The following is a 16,739-nucleotide window of genomic DNA, read 5'->3' on the forward strand; positions in this document are numbered from 1 at the left end:
TAGTGTGTAAGAGACTCAAGAGGAAGTGAACCCATCCAGGGAACACATTATTGACATACCGGAGCTGGTAGTGCAAAAGGCTAAGGCACCATTATATAAGCCTCCACCTCTATACCTTCAAAGACTTGCCAAGCAAAAATGGTGAGAACCAATTAGAGAAGTTCATTCAAATGATGAAGAATCTCTCAATCAATGTGTTGTTAGTTGAAGCTTTGGGACAAATGTCCGGTTATGCAAAGTTTATGAAGGATCTTGTGACAAAGAAGTGTTCAATGAATTGTGAAATAATCAAATTCACTCATCAAGTGAGTGCAATTGTGCCTTCAATGGATCTTAAGTTTGAGGATCCCGGTGCTTTCATGATTCCTTATACAATTGGAAGTGCCGAGTTTGCTAAAGCTCCTTGTGATCTTGGGGTAAGTATCAATTTGATGCCCTATTCGATTTTCAAGACTTTGGGAATTGGGCAACCAAGACCCACCTCTATGAGATTGCAAATGGTCGATCGTACTATGAAGAGGCCCTTGGGAGTGATTGAAGAATTCTTGGTTCGTGCTGATAAATTCATTCTCCAGGCGGATTTTGTCATTCTAGATTGTCAGGTTGATTAAGAAGTGCCGATTATTCTTGGGAGACCTTTCCTTGCTACGGCGAACGCTATTTGTGATATTAAAGATGGAGAATTTACCTTCCGGGTTGGTGATGAAAAAGTGGTATTCCATGTATATAAGTCCATACGTCAACTAAATAGCAATGAGGTGTACTCTTTTGTGGACTTGGTGACCGATGTTATTATTGATGATACAAGTGCTACAGTTAATGTTGGTGATATATTGGAGGTCGTCTTGCTCAACATTGATGATGACGAGATGGATGGGTTCATGAAATATGTGAACTCTTTGCAAGGAATGGGGTAGTACAATTTTGCACCCCGAAAATTGTCGGGTTTTCAAATGCCTCCAATGTATCAACAATCAAGCAACCCACCTCCTTATCCTTCCCATTGTTCAAGTTCTTCAAACAATGAGATGGGGCGTATTGAAAATATGTTCAAGCAAAAGACAGAAAAGAATGTTGATTCGGATACCCAACTTGCCTCACACAACCCATCAATTCGCAACCTAGAAGTTCAAATAGGGCAAATCTCTCAAGCTCTAAATTCTCGTCCTAAGGGGGTACTACCAAGTAATATGGTAGTAAACTCAAAGTGTGGAAACAACACAGGACATGCAATGGTTGTTACCACAAAAAGTGGAAGAGGTAGGAATGCACCCACCTCAAGTCATAGGCAACTTATTGATGATGATCAAGTGATGCAAGAAGAAGAGATCCCGAACAATGTGGTGCAATGTAATGATAAAGGTCGGACTGATATTGATGATAGTGTGTAAGAGACTCAAAAGGAAGTGAACCCATTCAGGGAACACATTATTGACATACCGGAGCTGGTAGTGCAAAAGGCTAAAGCACCATTATCTAAGCCTCCACCTCTATACCTTCAAAGACTTGCCAAGCAAAATGGTGAGAACCAATTCAAGAAGTTCATTCAAATGATGAAGAATCTCTTAATCAATGTGTTGTTAGTTGAAGCTTTGGGACAAATGCCCAGTTATGCAAAGTTTATGAAGGATCTTGTGACAAAGAGGTGGTCAATGAATTGTGAAATAATCAAAGTCACTCACCAAGTGAGTGCAATTGTGCCTTCAATGGATCCTAAGTTTGAGGATCCCGGTGCTTTCATGATTCCTTGTACAATTGGAAGTGCCGAGTTTACTAAAGCTCCTTGTGATCTTGGGGCAAGTATCAATTTGATGCCCTATTCGATTTTCAAGACTTTGGGAATTGGGTAACCAAGACCCACCTCTATGAGATTGCAAATGGTCGATCGTACTATGAAGAGGCCCTTGGGAGTGATTGAAGATGTCTTGGTTCGTGTTGACAAATTCATTCTCCAGGCGGATTTTATCATTCTAGATTGTCAGGTTGATTAAGAAGTGTCGATTATTCTTGGGAGACCTTTCCTTGCTACGGCGAACGCTATTTGTGATATTCAAGCCGGAGAACTTACCTTCCGGGTTGGTGATGAAAAAGTGGTATTCCATGTATGTAAGTCCATACGGCAACTAAATAGCAATGAGTTGTACTCTTTTGTGGACTTGGTGACCGATGTTATTATTGATGATACAAATGTCACAGTTAATGTTTGTGATATATTGGAGGTCGTCTTGCTCAACTTTGATGATGATGAGATGGATGGGTTCATGAAATATGTGAACTCTTTGCAAGGAATGGGGTCATACAATTTTGCACCCCAGAAATTGTCCTTGGATCTTGAAAATAGGACAACTCCTCCTACAAAGCCTTTTATTAAAGAGCCTCCTACCTTGGAGTTGAAGCCATCGCTTCCACATCTTCGGTATGAATTTCTTGGTCCTTATTCTACTTTACCAGTTATTCTTTCCTCTTGTTTGACTAATTTGCAAGTAAATTCCACATTGGCGGTGCTACAAATTAGGAAGAAGGCTATTCGGTGGACCTTGGAGGATATTCGGGGGATATACCCCGCCTTTTGCATGCATAAGATCAAATTGGAGGATGGCGCCAAACCATCTATTGAACATCAAAGGAGGCTCAATGAGGCTATGTAAGAAGTTGTCAAAAAGAAGATTATCAAGTGGTTGGATGCCGGGGTTGTATACCCCATCTCCTATAGTTCAAGGACTTCTCTGGTTCAATGTGTCCCACAGAAAGGAGGCATGACGGTGGTCATCAATGACAAGAATGAATTGATTCCTAAAAGGATAGTTATCGGTTAGAGGGTGTGTATGGACTATCGAAAGCTCAACAAAGTCATAAGGAAGGATCACTTTCCACTTCCTTTCTTAGATCAAATGTTCTATAGATTGGCGGGCCGTGCTATCTATTGCTTTCTTGGTGGGTACTCGGGCTACAACCAAATTCTCATTGCTCCAGAAGATCAAGATAAAACGACCTTTACATGTCCCTATGGTACTTTCACGTTTGGTTTGTGCAAAGCATCAATGGCTTTTTAAAGGTGTATGATGGCTATTTTCACGGACATAGAGGAGGAATACCTTAAAGTTTTAATGGATGACTTCTCGGTGATTGGAGATTCTTTTGATGATTGGACAAAGTGTTGGATAGATGTGAAGAAACAAATTTGGTGCTCAATTGGGAGAAATGTCATTTCACCATACCAATTGGTGTTCAGAAAAGCTTGTCATCTTCCGGTGGAACTAGAGCACAAGGCCATGTGGGCCCTAAAGAAGTTGAATCTTGATTGGGATGTAACCGCTAACTTGAGGGTTGCACACTTGAATGAATTGTATGAGTTCCGGTACCATGCTTATGCAATTTCGTCCTTGTACAAAGAAAATATGAAATGTCTTCATGACAAATACATTTGGAACAAAGAGTTCAAGGTGGGTGATTTTATATTGTTGTTTAACTCAAGGTTGAGGATGTTTCCCGGGAAGCTAAAGTCTAAATGGAGTGGTCCCTTTGAAATTGTGGGTGTGACACTTTTTGATTCATTAGACTTAAAGAACAAAAACAATGAAGTATTCTGAGTCAATGGCACTGGGTGAAGCACTACTTGAGAAAGGTTGGAGAAAGCCATGTCGTGGCAGTCGTTCATTTCACTTGAGGGTATTTTGTGTCGTACCACGATATAAATCAAGCGCTTCTTGGGAGGCAACCCATTTTCTTTTCCTTTTTCTTTTTGTAGTTAGGTATTTTTTGTGTACTAACTTAAATTGAAGTATGCTGTAGAGATGAGCGTGACTTACAAGAATAGTGTGAGAAATATGGCTAAGTGTTCCAAGGACTACGGACCGCAATTAATTTGTGCGGATGGCACATTTGTTAGTGCCATGGTAGAAGAGCATTGTGGCCACATATTTCTCTTGCAGATCACACAATTGAGATGTCAAAAATACCAACTCTCTAAAGTTTAAGCTTGTCAGTGCATCGGTCGATCTGCGACTGCACGTGAAATTTGCAGCCGCACCTAAAAATATGCGGACCACAAATGAAGTTCTGAGATGAGGCCCCAGGTGATAGAGTGCGGACCAAACATGAAAATGTGTGGCCGCACTCGTTCTTCTTCCCCTTATCAAACAGTTGGTATAAATAGAGGAACAAGGCTCATTTTACACTTTTCCCTTTTTGAACAAAAACATTGTGCTCTGTTGAATTTTCTTGGAGATTTCTCACTATCCTCACACACCACCACCTTGATCATTCACTCATTGCACTCACTCTATCTGATATGTTTCAATTTCATGATAAATGTTTTGTATTAGTATAATTTCCAGACTTTTAGTTCTTAGGCCATTTGTTATTACAGTTCAATTGTGTGTCCATGTGGGGTAGATCTGAATTGGTAAACTTGATACATGCTCTAATAGGGTTGGGTCAGTACAATTTCATATTTTTACAATGTTTCCATGTCTAATTGTGTGAGAAATTGAATAACCTAAGTAGAAAAATTTGGTTTGTATGTAACTTTTGAAATTTACGGCCGTACTTGAATTTGTGCGGTCTGTAGATGTTGAATTTGGGCAACTCAGTGAAGAAGAAATATGTGGCCGCAAATTAAAATGTGAGGACCGCAGAATTCCCTTTGCGGCCGCAGATCCGCAAATCTTCTGTCATCAGAGAGTACTCACTTTGACACATCAATGTGCGGCAGCACGTCAAATTGTGCAAATCGCTAAAATCCGCTTGCGGCTGTAGATTGGTCAATCTCTATCGAGTTAGCATTTTTAGGATTCGGAGGTGCAGCCCCAAGTCAAATTGTGCGAACCGCACTTCACTTCTGCAACCACACAACAAACATGTGCGGTCTGCGAGTCCCCATCTACGACCATATGCTAAATTGTGCGGACCGCAGATCACTTTCTCTACAAGCTTGATTTAACTTTACACCCCCAATGTGCCTTATGGTTTATCCTTTACTTACATGTCTCTTTTATATGTTCGAACATCTTATTGCTATAGACATGTAATTTTTGACCCGCGCATTATAATTACCCTTAATAGTCCTAGTATTTTTTGAATATTACTTGAGCTTGTTCCTATATTAGTTCACTCTATTTTTAAATTTAATTCTATTTCTAGGCACAAAAAAGGGAAAAATACAAACAAAAAAAAAGTAGTTTCGCTTTTCTATCTAATTCAATATTAGGTATTTTGAAAGATATATTATTTTTTAACCTACTTTTATTTTAATATAATCATTGAAAAAAAATACAAAAGTAGTTTCATATTTTATCTTATTTCTATTTAGTTTAGGTTATTAATATTTTTATAGCAATATACTTTTGTTTTTGCCATGATTTTCACTTTTATTTTTGAATATAATAATTTATATAAAAATGATATATATATATATATATAGTGTCATAGTATGATATAGTTTATTTTAATTAGTTAGAATTAATTTTAAATTATTTTTATAAAGAAAAGGTTTAAGCTTATTAAATTGATGGATTTTAGGGCTAGTCGTATCTTAAAGAAGACCAAATAAAGACCTAAAATCTGGGTAGCCCAATCCCAATTCCCCTGACCCGTCCAATTAACCCGTGACCAGCCCCATAACCGATCCGACCCATCTCCTTTGTTAGTTTAATCCTAGCTCTTCATCTACTTCCCATCCAATGGCTATAATTAATTATTTAAGCCATATAAAAACACCCTTATAACATTTTACACAACCCTAACACTACAAAATTTTACCCAGCCGCACCACCCCTCTGCCACCGCTACAACACCTCCAAACCCACCGGAAAATTCCTTCCACGTAAGCAATGTTCCCCTCATGGTCCCTCCTCATCATTAGGATTTGATTTTACGTGTTTTCTTCCTATTTTTCATCTTTGGATTTACCTCTTTTAGGTGAAAATAGGAAAAAGGGGTGCGTACGATTGAGTTGCACTCGATATACTCCCTCCATTTCTCTTGTGTCACCAATAGAAGAGATTTTCCGATTTTTATTTTGAGGATTCTTGGAAATTCGTCGAGGTTTTTCATATTTCTTGGGGAGAGAGTCTAGGGTTTTCGAAGCTGGCCTATATATTGAGGCTTTTGAGGTCAGTCTTGTTTTTTTTTTTTTGGATTCAGAGAGAGAGATCGGAAAAAAGATTCTAGGGTTCTTGGGCTAATTTTCGACTTTGCTTTGTATAAATTTCAGGAAAAAAAATCTATAAAAGAGTTACTTTCTGTCTTCTTCATCTTGGAATTCCGATTTTTGAGTTTTTTTAAAAAAAATGGGTTTCGCTTGAAGATCCGAGGTTTGGTTTCGAGTTCGTCGCGGTTTGTTGAACGCAGTTCGGGTATCTGGTCGCATTTCGCTGCCTATGTTTGGGAGTTCCAATTGAATATTCTGTCATGGACTCATTCATTGTACAACTTTGTTCAATTTAGTTATTATAGCTGCTGAAATTTCATCAACTAGAAAGTAATTTAAGGTCCATCTCTCTTCTCTTATCTCACTGATTTTTGGTTGGGTCTGAATATGATTTGAGCCTCAACTAGAAGGGATTCGGGAATGCGTAATTTGTTTAGTTCCTAATTGAGTATTAAGAGAAAGTAGTTTGACCAAGATTTGTTAAACTGATTTTGAGGAATCATTCTTTTACACCGAAATATGTGTGAATTCTTTAGTATTTTTTTTGAGTTATTCTAATTAGAATCTGTTGGAGTATTTCAAGTTAGATGTGATGGGCTTCTCCAATTAAACTACCACTTTTGCTAATTAAGTGTGCTTGGCAGCCCAGTGCAACACTTTCAGTTTTTCTTGTGTCTCAATATTAACTCGAGAAATTTAACATCGTCGAGTAATGAAAGTTTAAACTCCCTGATAGTGCTAGAATTTTAGATTAGTTTTAATATAGATAAAATCGTAACGTGAAACTTGAATTGCTAAATGAAATTTAATTTCTTTAATGTAATAAAAATGGAGAGGTTTTGAACATCTTGAAATATCCTCAAGTATATATGCCATGTCAGTTGAGATTAAGTATGTCAATTGTCAAATTTGGTAAGAGACTGTTGAGAGCATATTATTTTCCAGAATGTTTAAACAGAACAAAATGTTAGTTGGTCTTTGTTATCTTCATATACTCAGGCTAGGCCAAATTTGATCAATTAAGTTGATTTCATGTTCACCTCTTCGTGAGCTATAAATGGTTGTTTCTTATGTTAGTTTGCTATTAAGTGAGTTCGCACCCCTGTTGTTTGTTGAACTGTCGTTGACATCAAATTGCATTTATTTTGATTTGAGTCATTATCAGATTAATTGTTGGCTTTGATTGGATCACTGGTTCTTTAGATTTTGGTAGCATCATTAGATATTAAGCATATTTTCACATGAGCCATAGTTTAAGGTTCTGCTAGTTGCTTGTTCTTGGAAATTGACATGGTTAAAGGGGGATTTTAGGGGGCTCTTATCATATTTGGATCCACTATTTATTTCTTTTAACTGTTATGCGTGTCTTTCCTAGCTTATATATTTTTTTTTGGATGCTTATTTCTTTTGATTGGTCAATATCTGCTTGAATGATTCATTTGCCATGGGAGTGTCAAGGAAAGACCAAGCCTATTAGTATTTATTTCACATGCATACTTTAGGATTAGGCTCGGACTAAATATATAAAAGGTAAAGAATTAAAAGAGATGAGCATGAAATTAAATTTTATTTTTCTTTTAGTTTTATTTATTTTACCTTTATTATACTGTCCGCTAGGAGCATGCTTAGGCCAATCACATTTGGGTAGGCAAACCTTTAGGATGTTCGTGTTATAGCTTCTTTCTGAGGCTAGAGGTCCCCCCTTAATCAAATTATCCAGGGAATCCCCCGAAGGATTTGTATATATTTTATTCCGGGGTATGCCCCGAAGTATTTGTACTTGGAGATCGATATTAGAACTCGTAGTATTCTATTTTTATTTTATTAGGTGGGGACGACCTCGAGCCTCTTTTGATTGTTTATTTTCTTTTTGGGTGTTATTACCTCAATTTGAATGTCTTAAAAGCCAACTTGATTGAGTGCGTAACCGTACTAATTACGGGACTCAGGGAATGCTTAACACCTTCTCCCCGAGTCAAATGAACCCTCTTTCTTAATCTCTGGTGCGGACTTGCTTTTAGAGTCTAAAATTTTTTAAAAGGAAAAATCATTTTAAGAAAAACGGTGACCTGGCACACCGAAATCAAATGTCAGGTGGCGACTCTAAGTTATTTCCTTTGAACACAATTTTGTCACTTTTCAAATTGAAAACCCTTTTCAAGTATTACTAAATATTTTATTTATTTTAAGAGTGTTAAGTGAGGTTTGTTTGAGAAAGGGGTGTGACATCACTGGCGACTCGGCTGGGGGCTTGCAGGTTCGAGCTAGTATTTGATCTTGTTGGCTTTTTAGCATATTCGGTTGAGGTTTTTATGTATTTTGTTTGCTTTATTTGATTTTTATTTTGTTTATGTCGTCTTATTATTTGCTAGTTGCTTATTTGTTTACCGTTTTCATTTTTATGTGTTTATTGCTTTATAACTGTCATCATTTGCATAACCTCGGGTCTTCTTTATGCAACAAGTTTTTTGGAGTACGTATGAGCGTACACGGCCTTTTTGTGAGTCACTCGTGTCTTTAGGGGGGTGGCGTCGGAGCGTGGAGTGGGCGGACAGTTAGAGCAGCCGCCATCGACCACGTGCCGCCCCGAATCGCCTTGTCTAGTGAACCCAAACCGTAGGTTAGCATTTAGGTAATGCTTATTTGCATCATATCATTTAAACCTAGCAGGGTTCGGTCCCAGGCACCGTGTCCCGTTGTAGGAGGCCTATCCAAATTATGTCAAAATGGGCTTATGGCCCAAAAAGACATTTAATCATCCTTATGTGCTACATGCTGCATTTCTTTAGGGGTAAAAGGGTCATTTGGCGGACCAACAATATTTGAGGGTGAAGTATAAAATGAAGCAATTAGGACCCACTCGCATTTTTCTTTCATAATTTTTCAAATATTCAAAAAAAAAATGAAAAAGATTTTACATCTTTTATCATTTTCCAAAAAATTCAAAAAAGGGAGAAAAAGAAAATCCAAAAAGATTTTACATGTTCCATCATTTCTCAAAAAGACAAAAAAAAGGGGGTTTTCCAAATTAGTTGCATTTTTAAAGGCTTTCTCCCATGTCTCATCTTCCGAGACGTGATACGTAGGAAACCCACATAGATTCCGGTCTTCCTAGTATCTTAAGTTCTTGGTTTTGCGGGGTCTTAGCCAAATCTTGCATTTCTAGCCACTTTCGGCCACATCGGTCATTCTTGCAAAATGGGGTCATTTTCGCAAAAGTGGTTCAATAGCTCATGTCTTAGGATCTTGAGTCCACAACTAGGTGTCATATTATTTTAAGGTCCGTCCTTTTCAAGTTTGCATCTTTAGCCACTTCTGGCCATATCGGGCGTTTTGCAAAACGGGTCATTTCTGCAGATTAATTTTGGGTCATGATTATTGGGAGTTTGAATCCATATAAGATTTAGTAAGGTATTCCCATGCCTTTGAGGTCACCTTTCTTGAGTTGGAACTTTTAGCCACTTTCGGCCCCTTGGGCCATTTTGCAAAAATAGCCCAAACGTCCCCTAGGAAATGTTGTGGTGTCACATAATGTCTTGAGTCATTAACCATCTTTTCCCCATTCAGGTATGGATCCACTTACCAATGCTAGAGTATCAATAGTGGTCAAAGTCCCTAGAAGGCTAGTAAAATGGTGGAACATGTTCACATTACTTGAGCAGCGTGATCTGATGGGTAAATTAGGGACTCTTATTTCTTTGATGGACAACATCCCCTATCCCGACCTTGCAGAAGCAATGTTGACATTTTGGGACCCACAGGGAATGGTATTCAAATTTGGGGATCTTGAGATGACACCCACCTTAGCTAAGATAGCCGGGTTAACTCACCTGCCATGCCTAGACAAGGATTTGATTTACACAAGGGCTCATTCAAGCACCAAGTTTCTTTAGATCATAGGGATGGATTTAGAAAATCACATGGGATATTTAGATCAATCTTGGGTACCTTTGGACTTTTTATTCGAGAGATTTGCTCGTCCTACTGGGTATGAGACTTTCACAGATGAATTTTCCATATCATATGATTCTTGGAAGAAGAGGCATCCTATGGTCTTTGCTATTGCATTGTTGGGTCTCATGGTATTTCCTTTGGAGGGTAGACATATTAGCACGTGTCTGGGGTCAATAACCTTTGCACTTTTCCATGATAAACACAGTAGTAAAGTCACCTTGGTTCCGACAATTTTGGCAGAGATCTATCGTGCTTTGACCAGGATTCGAGAAGGTGGGAGGTTCTTTGAGGGAAGCAACTTGTTGCTACAGCTGTGGATGATGGAACACTTACATCCTGCCACCATGTTTGAGAAATATGTGATTGACTGTTGTTTGAGAGATCGAGTGAAGTGCATCGAGCATAAAATGACATTCGATAAGTTTTTCTTACCACTCGGAGTTCAGGCTTAGGTTGATTATTTAGGATCCTTGACTAAAGAGAAGATTTTGTGGTCATACCTATGGATTTATTTGGACGTGATCTTAGCAGGATCTCGCGTGCAAGACTTCTTGGTACTGATTGGACTTTGGTGTACTAGATCATACACCCCTGCTAGAGTGATGTGTCAGTTAGGGAGGAGACAAGAAGTCCCTTACATTCCTGATTCTCGTGACTTCACTAGGGAATTTGACATTATGCCTCACAGGGAGGTCGACATCCAGACCTATTGGCGTCATGCAATGAAGATGGGTAGAGATACTTTAGCAGTTGACCCGCATTCACCTGGGTATACCCATGAGTACTTCATATGGCTACAATCTACTCACCGGGGGGTTAGCAAGCCATTGCCTCGACGTGTTAGAGGAGTATTTGACGAGGAGGCCACCTCACGGATATTACTTAGATAGTTGATGGATCGATTTACCCAGGAAGAGGAGGCCCATGCAGCAAAAAGGGTTGGGGTTCGAGCTACACTTCAGTCATTGAGATCATAGTTGGCAGGGTTGGTAGAAAACATAGGTCAGCACCGTGAGTACCTTACTAGAGTCAGCCTTCCAGATGCAGGCACGCATTCTAGGATTCTCATTCTCAGCTTCGAGGTGTTCTTGTGGGGCATAATACAAAGCTTAGCTTCGGCAGGATTGACAAGTCCATTCGGACCTTCATCAGACCCGTCCCAGCCAGAGCCGTCGCATTCAGGAGCATCTTGAGGAGTCATTCTATTTAGATGTTTTGAGATAGTTTCATGTTGTCTTTTACTTTCATGTCTTGTCTAGGATTATCGAGTCCTTTAGGTAGTGTCAGAGTTTGTCATAGTGTAGTCGAGTATATCATGTCTTTCATTATCATACTTCCCATTGTATTTTAATATAGAAAATTTTAAATGAAAAATCCCAAAAAGATTTTATTTTTAGTTTATTTTCTATCACTCTTCCAGAACTACGCTTGATTTGATTCATGAGGGACATGATACGTAGGCAACCTACAGGGGGTTCGATCAAATCATTTTTGGTTCAAAAAAAAAAGAGAAGAAAGAAAAAAAAGAGTGATAAGAGGTGTTGGTAAAAAAAGAGAAGGAATGATCGAAATTAGCAAATTGGGAGGATGCCATACGACCCTGCGACCCTCAAAGCCATTTTAGAACCGTTAATTGTTGCTAGGTGCATTGCACGTAATCTGATATTATTATTTGATAGATGCCCTAACGCTAACATGGTGGTTTTGTGTTGTTGTCCTTTGTTATCTTTATTTAATAACAGGAAAGTGGTTAGTTTGTTGACATCCTGGCAAGTCATTCTTATAACACCCGATCAAAGCGTCAAACAGTCATGGATAGCAAGGAAACAAACACTGTAGTTGTAGACCTACCAAGGGAGATTGTTGAGTCGGAATCAGAACTACAAGAGGAGGTCCGAAGGTTGAAGCATCAGATGGCGGAAATGTATCAGGCTTGGATTAAGGGACACCCTCCACCCTCATTCCCTACCAACTACACAGAAAACCCTGCTTCCATTCCACCACTCTCTCAACCCCAGATGCCCAATACCATTGATCTTTCCCCACAACACGCACCTGGCTTTACCCCTTACCACAACTACCCCGGCACTTCGGCCCAAACTTTTCATGCTCTACTAGCCAAAACAACCTCGTACCCTGCTCTGACATCTACTCCTATTTTTGCACCCCCTCCACAAGCTACCCTCCATTGATCCTCTAGTGAGCCCGCATTCCCCGCTCCAGATACCCACTACTATGCACCGAAGCCCACCTTCAAAGTCCCAGATCCTTACTCTTACACTCTCCAATTTGAGCCTCATGTTGAAACTGACGAACCACCTAAGAACGTAGAGCAAGAGGAGATGTTCAGGAAGGTAAAGAGTTTGGAGCAATCATTGAGAAATATGCAAGGGTTGGGAAACCAGGTGAGTGTGGCCTATAAGGATTTGTGTTTGTTCCCCGATGTCCAACTGCCTGTCGGGTTCAAGATGCCCAAGTTTGACTTGTATGATAGACATGGGGATCATGTAGCTCATCTAAGGGGTTATTGCAGTAAAATGAGAGGCGTCGGGGGAAAAGATGAATTACTGATGGCATACAGCTAGAGTCTGAGTGAGGCAGCTTTAGAATGGTACACCCACCAGGACGCTAGCAGGTGGTACACCTGGGATGATATGGTTCAGGCCTTCGCCCGTCACTTCTAGTACAATATGGACATTATTCCAGACCGACTATCTCTGACTAACGTGGAAAAGAAACCTAGTGAAAGCTTTAAAGAATATGGGTTCCGATGGAGGGAGCAAGCTGCACGAGTCAATCCTCCGATGGAAGAAGACGAGATGGTTAAATACTTTCTTCAAGCCCTGGAGCCCACATACTATGGCCACTTGATCTCATCCATTGGTAAGTCTTTCAATGATGTGGTGAAGATGGGAGAAATGGTGGAAGAGGGGCTCAAGTCGAGTAAGATCATGAGTTATTCTGCTATAAAAGCAACCACCCAGGCAATCCAGAATGGTACTGGAAGTTTGCTAGGCAAGAAGAAGAAGGACGATGTCGCTACGGTTGTATTTGGACCATGGCATGGCCAGAGGGGTTCACCTCATCAGTACACCCATCCTCGACCCCAACCTCAAACCTACGCCCAAGCTCCATATAATCCACCCCAACATTACTTTTCCCTGCAAAACCCCCAAATACTCAGCTAGGCCATCCTAATACCTTGTTCATCATGCACAGTCATATGCTCAACCCCCTCCTTACCCACAATGGTGTGCCCCAGCCTCACAGAATACCTACCTAGCTCCACAAAATACCTATCCACCTCCACAACCCTACCAAAACCCCAATGGTTCAAATTTTCGATCAAGGCCGGAGTATAGAAAAGAGAGGCAGCAGCAGAAATAAACCTTTACCCCGCTTGGAGAGTCCTATGCTAGTATGTTTCAAAGGTTAAGGCAGTTGGACATCTTGAGGCCAATTGAGTTAAAGACACCAAATCCCCCCCCCAAGAACCTCGATTATTACCTAAGATGCGCCTATTGTTCTGATGCTCCAGGGCATGACATAGAGAAGTGCTGGCATTTGAAAAGGGCCATCCAGGAGCTCATTAATACAAACCAAATTGTATTCCAAAGCCTAAACACACCAAACATCAACCAAAACCCTTTGCCAACCCATGTAGAGACACATATGATTGAAATAGTTCACAAGGATTGGGAGCCCAAGAAGTCTTCTAAGTCCGTCATGATGATTCGGGCCAGTGAAAGTAATTTGGTTAAAACTCCAAACTCTACCAAAGCAAAGCCCTTGACAGTTGAAGGGGCGACAGAAAAGTCGAGCTCGCTCAATTTGAAGCCACCGGTGTTGGTTGTGAAAGGGCCTTCGAAAGATATTGGGGCAAGTCCAGAAAGATCAGAAGTGGTAGTGCCAGAGATTCCAAGAAAGCCTGTCATAGTTGTGAAGGGGGCTCCTATTACCCCTATCATCATTAAACCAGTAACGTAGCTGCCAGTGGTTGATGCCAAAGCTATTCTATGGAATAACAAACAAGTGATAGTGTCATACAAAGGAAAAGAAATAGAGGAAGAAGTTAATGCAACTGGAGGATTGACTCGTTCTGGGAGATGTTTCACCCCAGAAGAATTAAGGAAAGCCAAGCCATTCAAAGATAGACAAATGCCAATAAAGAAATCGGTCACTGAAAAAGAGGCTGAGGAGTTCCTAAAAAAGATGAAAGTGCAAGATTATTCCATTTTGGAGCAGTTAAGGAAAACACCAGCTCAGATTTCTCTTTTGTCTTTGCTGATACATTCAGATGAACATCGCAGGGTCTTGATGAAGATTTTGAATGAGGCACATGTTCCTGATAATATCACAGTGAATCACTTGGAAAATATAGCTAGCAAGATCTTCGAAGTAAAGAGGATCACTTTCTCAGATGATAAACTTCCTATGGAGGGTACAGAACACAACTGAGCTCTTTATCTCACGGTGAAGTGCAAAGATTCTGTTGTCTCAAGGGTTTTGGTTGACAATGGCTGTAGTGCGAATATTTGTCCCCTGTCTACTCTACAAAAATAGAAGATTGGCACCGAAAGAATCCACTTAAACAGTGTGTGTGTGTGTGTTCGAGGCTTTAATGGGGGAGGTAAAAATTCTATTGGAGATATAATGCTCGAATTGTCGATAAGGCGAGTTGAGTTCACCATGGAATTCAAAGTATTAGATGTGGTTGTCTCCTACAATTTGCTGTTAGGCAGGCCCTAGATACATGCTACTAAGGTGGTCCCGTCTTCTCTCCACCAAATGGTGAAGTTCGAGTGGGACAGGTAGGAAATAGTTGTGCACGGTGATGAGGACCTATCAGCTTGTAATGACACAACTATTCCGTTTATTGAAGTTGAAGATGATAAGGGACCTTGGGTCTATCAAACTTTCGAAACAGTGTCTGTTGAGAAGATTCCTGAAGGAAAATGCATTCTGGGTCCTAAGCTATCCTCTGCGTCTGTCATGGTAGAGAATTAAATATTGAAGAATGGTTTTGTGTCGGGCAAGGGTCTGGCTCATCTTTGTAGGGTATTGTGCATCCAGTGCGCCCCAATGGGAATCCGGGTACATTTGGTCTGGGATTCATGCCCACAGAGAAGGACGTGAAAAGAGTTAAAAATCTAAAACAGAAGGTATGGTCACACCCCAAGCCTGTCCTGCACATCTCTAAGTCTTTTGTCAAGCCAGGGGCCGAAAAACCTCCAACCTCCTCCATCCCAAAACCTATGGTCGATGTTGATGAAGAGTTGATCAAGAGGTTCCAAAGTCTATTTGATGAGGTCAGTATGGTAGAAGTTGGTGAAGGCTCTAGTAAAGCAGGTGTGCAGTTCGTTGGCCCAAACGTGAAGCTTAGCAATTGAGAAGCTACTCTTCTCCCCACCAGGAAGGAGTTTTGGTAGTTTGCTTCATTTTCCTTTCTGTTATCTGGGTTATTACAGGGTTGTAATCCAGAGTTTTAGTTTTTACTTGTTTTGATGTTCAAACCCTTCTATCCTTTTATTTTCAATGAAATGCAACTTCCCGTTTTCCGGTATTCTTAATAGTGTTTTATTTTGTTCTTTTTCTTTTGTACAGTTCTTTTTATGTTGGTTACAATGACATGACATGCATGAAGAATTTTCAGCCGAGTCTTAAAAGCCAATCTAATTCTGAAATAATAATCCAAGAAGTAGACTATGATGATGAAATAGAATATGATGAAGAATCAACATTTGAGGAAATTGGTAAAGAGCTAAAACAATTTGTAGAAAAACGAAAGCCTAATATGAGTGAAACTAAAACGATCAATTTAGGGGACCAGGATAATGTTAGGGAAACCAATATAAGTGTGCATTTAGAGCCGCAAGTTAAGGAGAAAATAATCAAGACATTGTTTGAGTACAAAGATGTCTTTGCCTGGTCATATGACGATATGCCGGGCCTGAGCACTGATCTGGTAGTTCATAGATTGCCAACTGATCCAGAATTCCCTCTTGTTAAGCAAAAGTTGCAAAAGTTCAAGACTGATATGAGTGTGAAGATCAAAGAATAAATCACAAAGCAGCTTACTGCAAAGGTCATTCAGGTCACTCGATATCCCGCTTGGTTAGCCAATGTTGTGCTAGTACCAAAGAAGGATGGTAAGACCAGGGTCTGTGTTGATTACTGTGATCTTAACAAAGCAAGCCCAAATGATGATTTTCCATTAACGAACATTCACATTCTGATCGATAATTATGTCAAGCATGAGATTAGGTCTTTTGTGGATTGTTATGCGGGATATCACCAGATCTTGATGGATGAGGAAGATGCAGAAAAGATAGCATTCATCACGCCATGAGGAACATACTGTTATCGGGTAATGCCTTTTGGTTTGAAGAATGCTGGGGCAACTTACATGAGGGCGATGACCACCATATTTCACGACATGATACACAGGGAGATCGAGGTTTATGTAGATGATGTGATCATAAAGTCAAAGAAGCTGTCTGACCATGTTAAGGACTTGAGGAAGTTCTTCCAAAGGCTCCATAGGTACAACCTCAAGCTCAATCCAGCGAAATATGTATTTGGTGTCCCGTTCGGGAAGCTGTTGGGGTTTGTGGTTAGTAGACGTGGTATTGAG

General features: G+C 40.0%; 3 protein-coding genes across 3 annotated transcripts; all 3 read left to right on the top strand.

Annotated features, from left to right (window-relative positions):
* Positions 1-173: 173 nt before the first annotated feature.
* Positions 174-611, top strand: LOC104227412 (uncharacterized). Its single transcript, XM_070166665.1, has one exon. It carries the CDS (start codon positions 174-176, stop codon positions 609-611), a length of 438 nt encoding a protein of 145 aa, XP_070022766.1.
* A 2,451-nt stretch (positions 612-3,062) lies between these two features.
* LOC138885689 (uncharacterized) lies at positions 3,063-3,590 on the top strand. Its single transcript, XM_070166666.1, has one exon. It carries the CDS (start codon positions 3,063-3,065, stop codon positions 3,588-3,590), a length of 528 nt encoding a protein of 175 aa, XP_070022767.1.
* Positions 3,591-12,795: 9,205 nt separating this feature from the next.
* Positions 12,796-16,166, top strand: LOC138885690 (uncharacterized). The gene is made up of 8 exons (XM_070166667.1): positions 12,796-13,180; positions 13,644-14,008; positions 14,093-14,349; positions 14,416-14,546; positions 14,988-15,100; positions 15,163-15,454; positions 15,574-15,577; positions 15,710-16,166. The coding sequence occupies exons 1-8, from the start codon at positions 12,796-12,798 to the stop codon at positions 16,164-16,166; spliced, it is 2,004 nt and encodes a 667-aa protein (XP_070022768.1).
* The last annotated feature ends 573 nt before the right edge of the window (positions 16,167-16,739 follow it).

This window comes from Nicotiana sylvestris, chromosome 2 (assembly GCF_000393655.2).
Source record: "Nicotiana sylvestris chromosome 2, ASM39365v2, whole genome shotgun sequence".
Taxonomy (NCBI): domain Eukaryota; kingdom Viridiplantae; phylum Streptophyta; class Magnoliopsida; order Solanales; family Solanaceae; genus Nicotiana; species Nicotiana sylvestris.

Excerpts from the sequence above, each read along its gene's own strand:
- LOC104227412 (XM_070166665.1), top strand. The coding sequence starts at position 174 with ATGAAGAATCTCTCAATCAATGTGTTGTTAGTTGAAGCTTTGGGACAA.
- LOC138885689 (XM_070166666.1), top strand. The coding sequence starts at position 3,063 with ATGGCTATTTTCACGGACATAGAGGAGGAATACCTTAAAGTTTTAATG.
- LOC138885690 (XM_070166667.1), top strand. The coding sequence starts at position 12,796 with ATGGACATTATTCCAGACCGACTATCTCTGACTAACGTGGAAAAGAAA. Across the intron at positions 14,009-14,092 it reads GTCCAGAAAGATCAGAAGTG|CTGCCAGTGGTTGATGCCAA; the intron begins GTAGTGCCAGAG and ends CCAGTAACGTAG. Across the intron at positions 14,350-14,415 it reads GATTATTCCATTTTGGAGCA|GGTCTTGATGAAGATTTTGA; the intron begins GTTAAGGAAAAC and ends TGAACATCGCAG.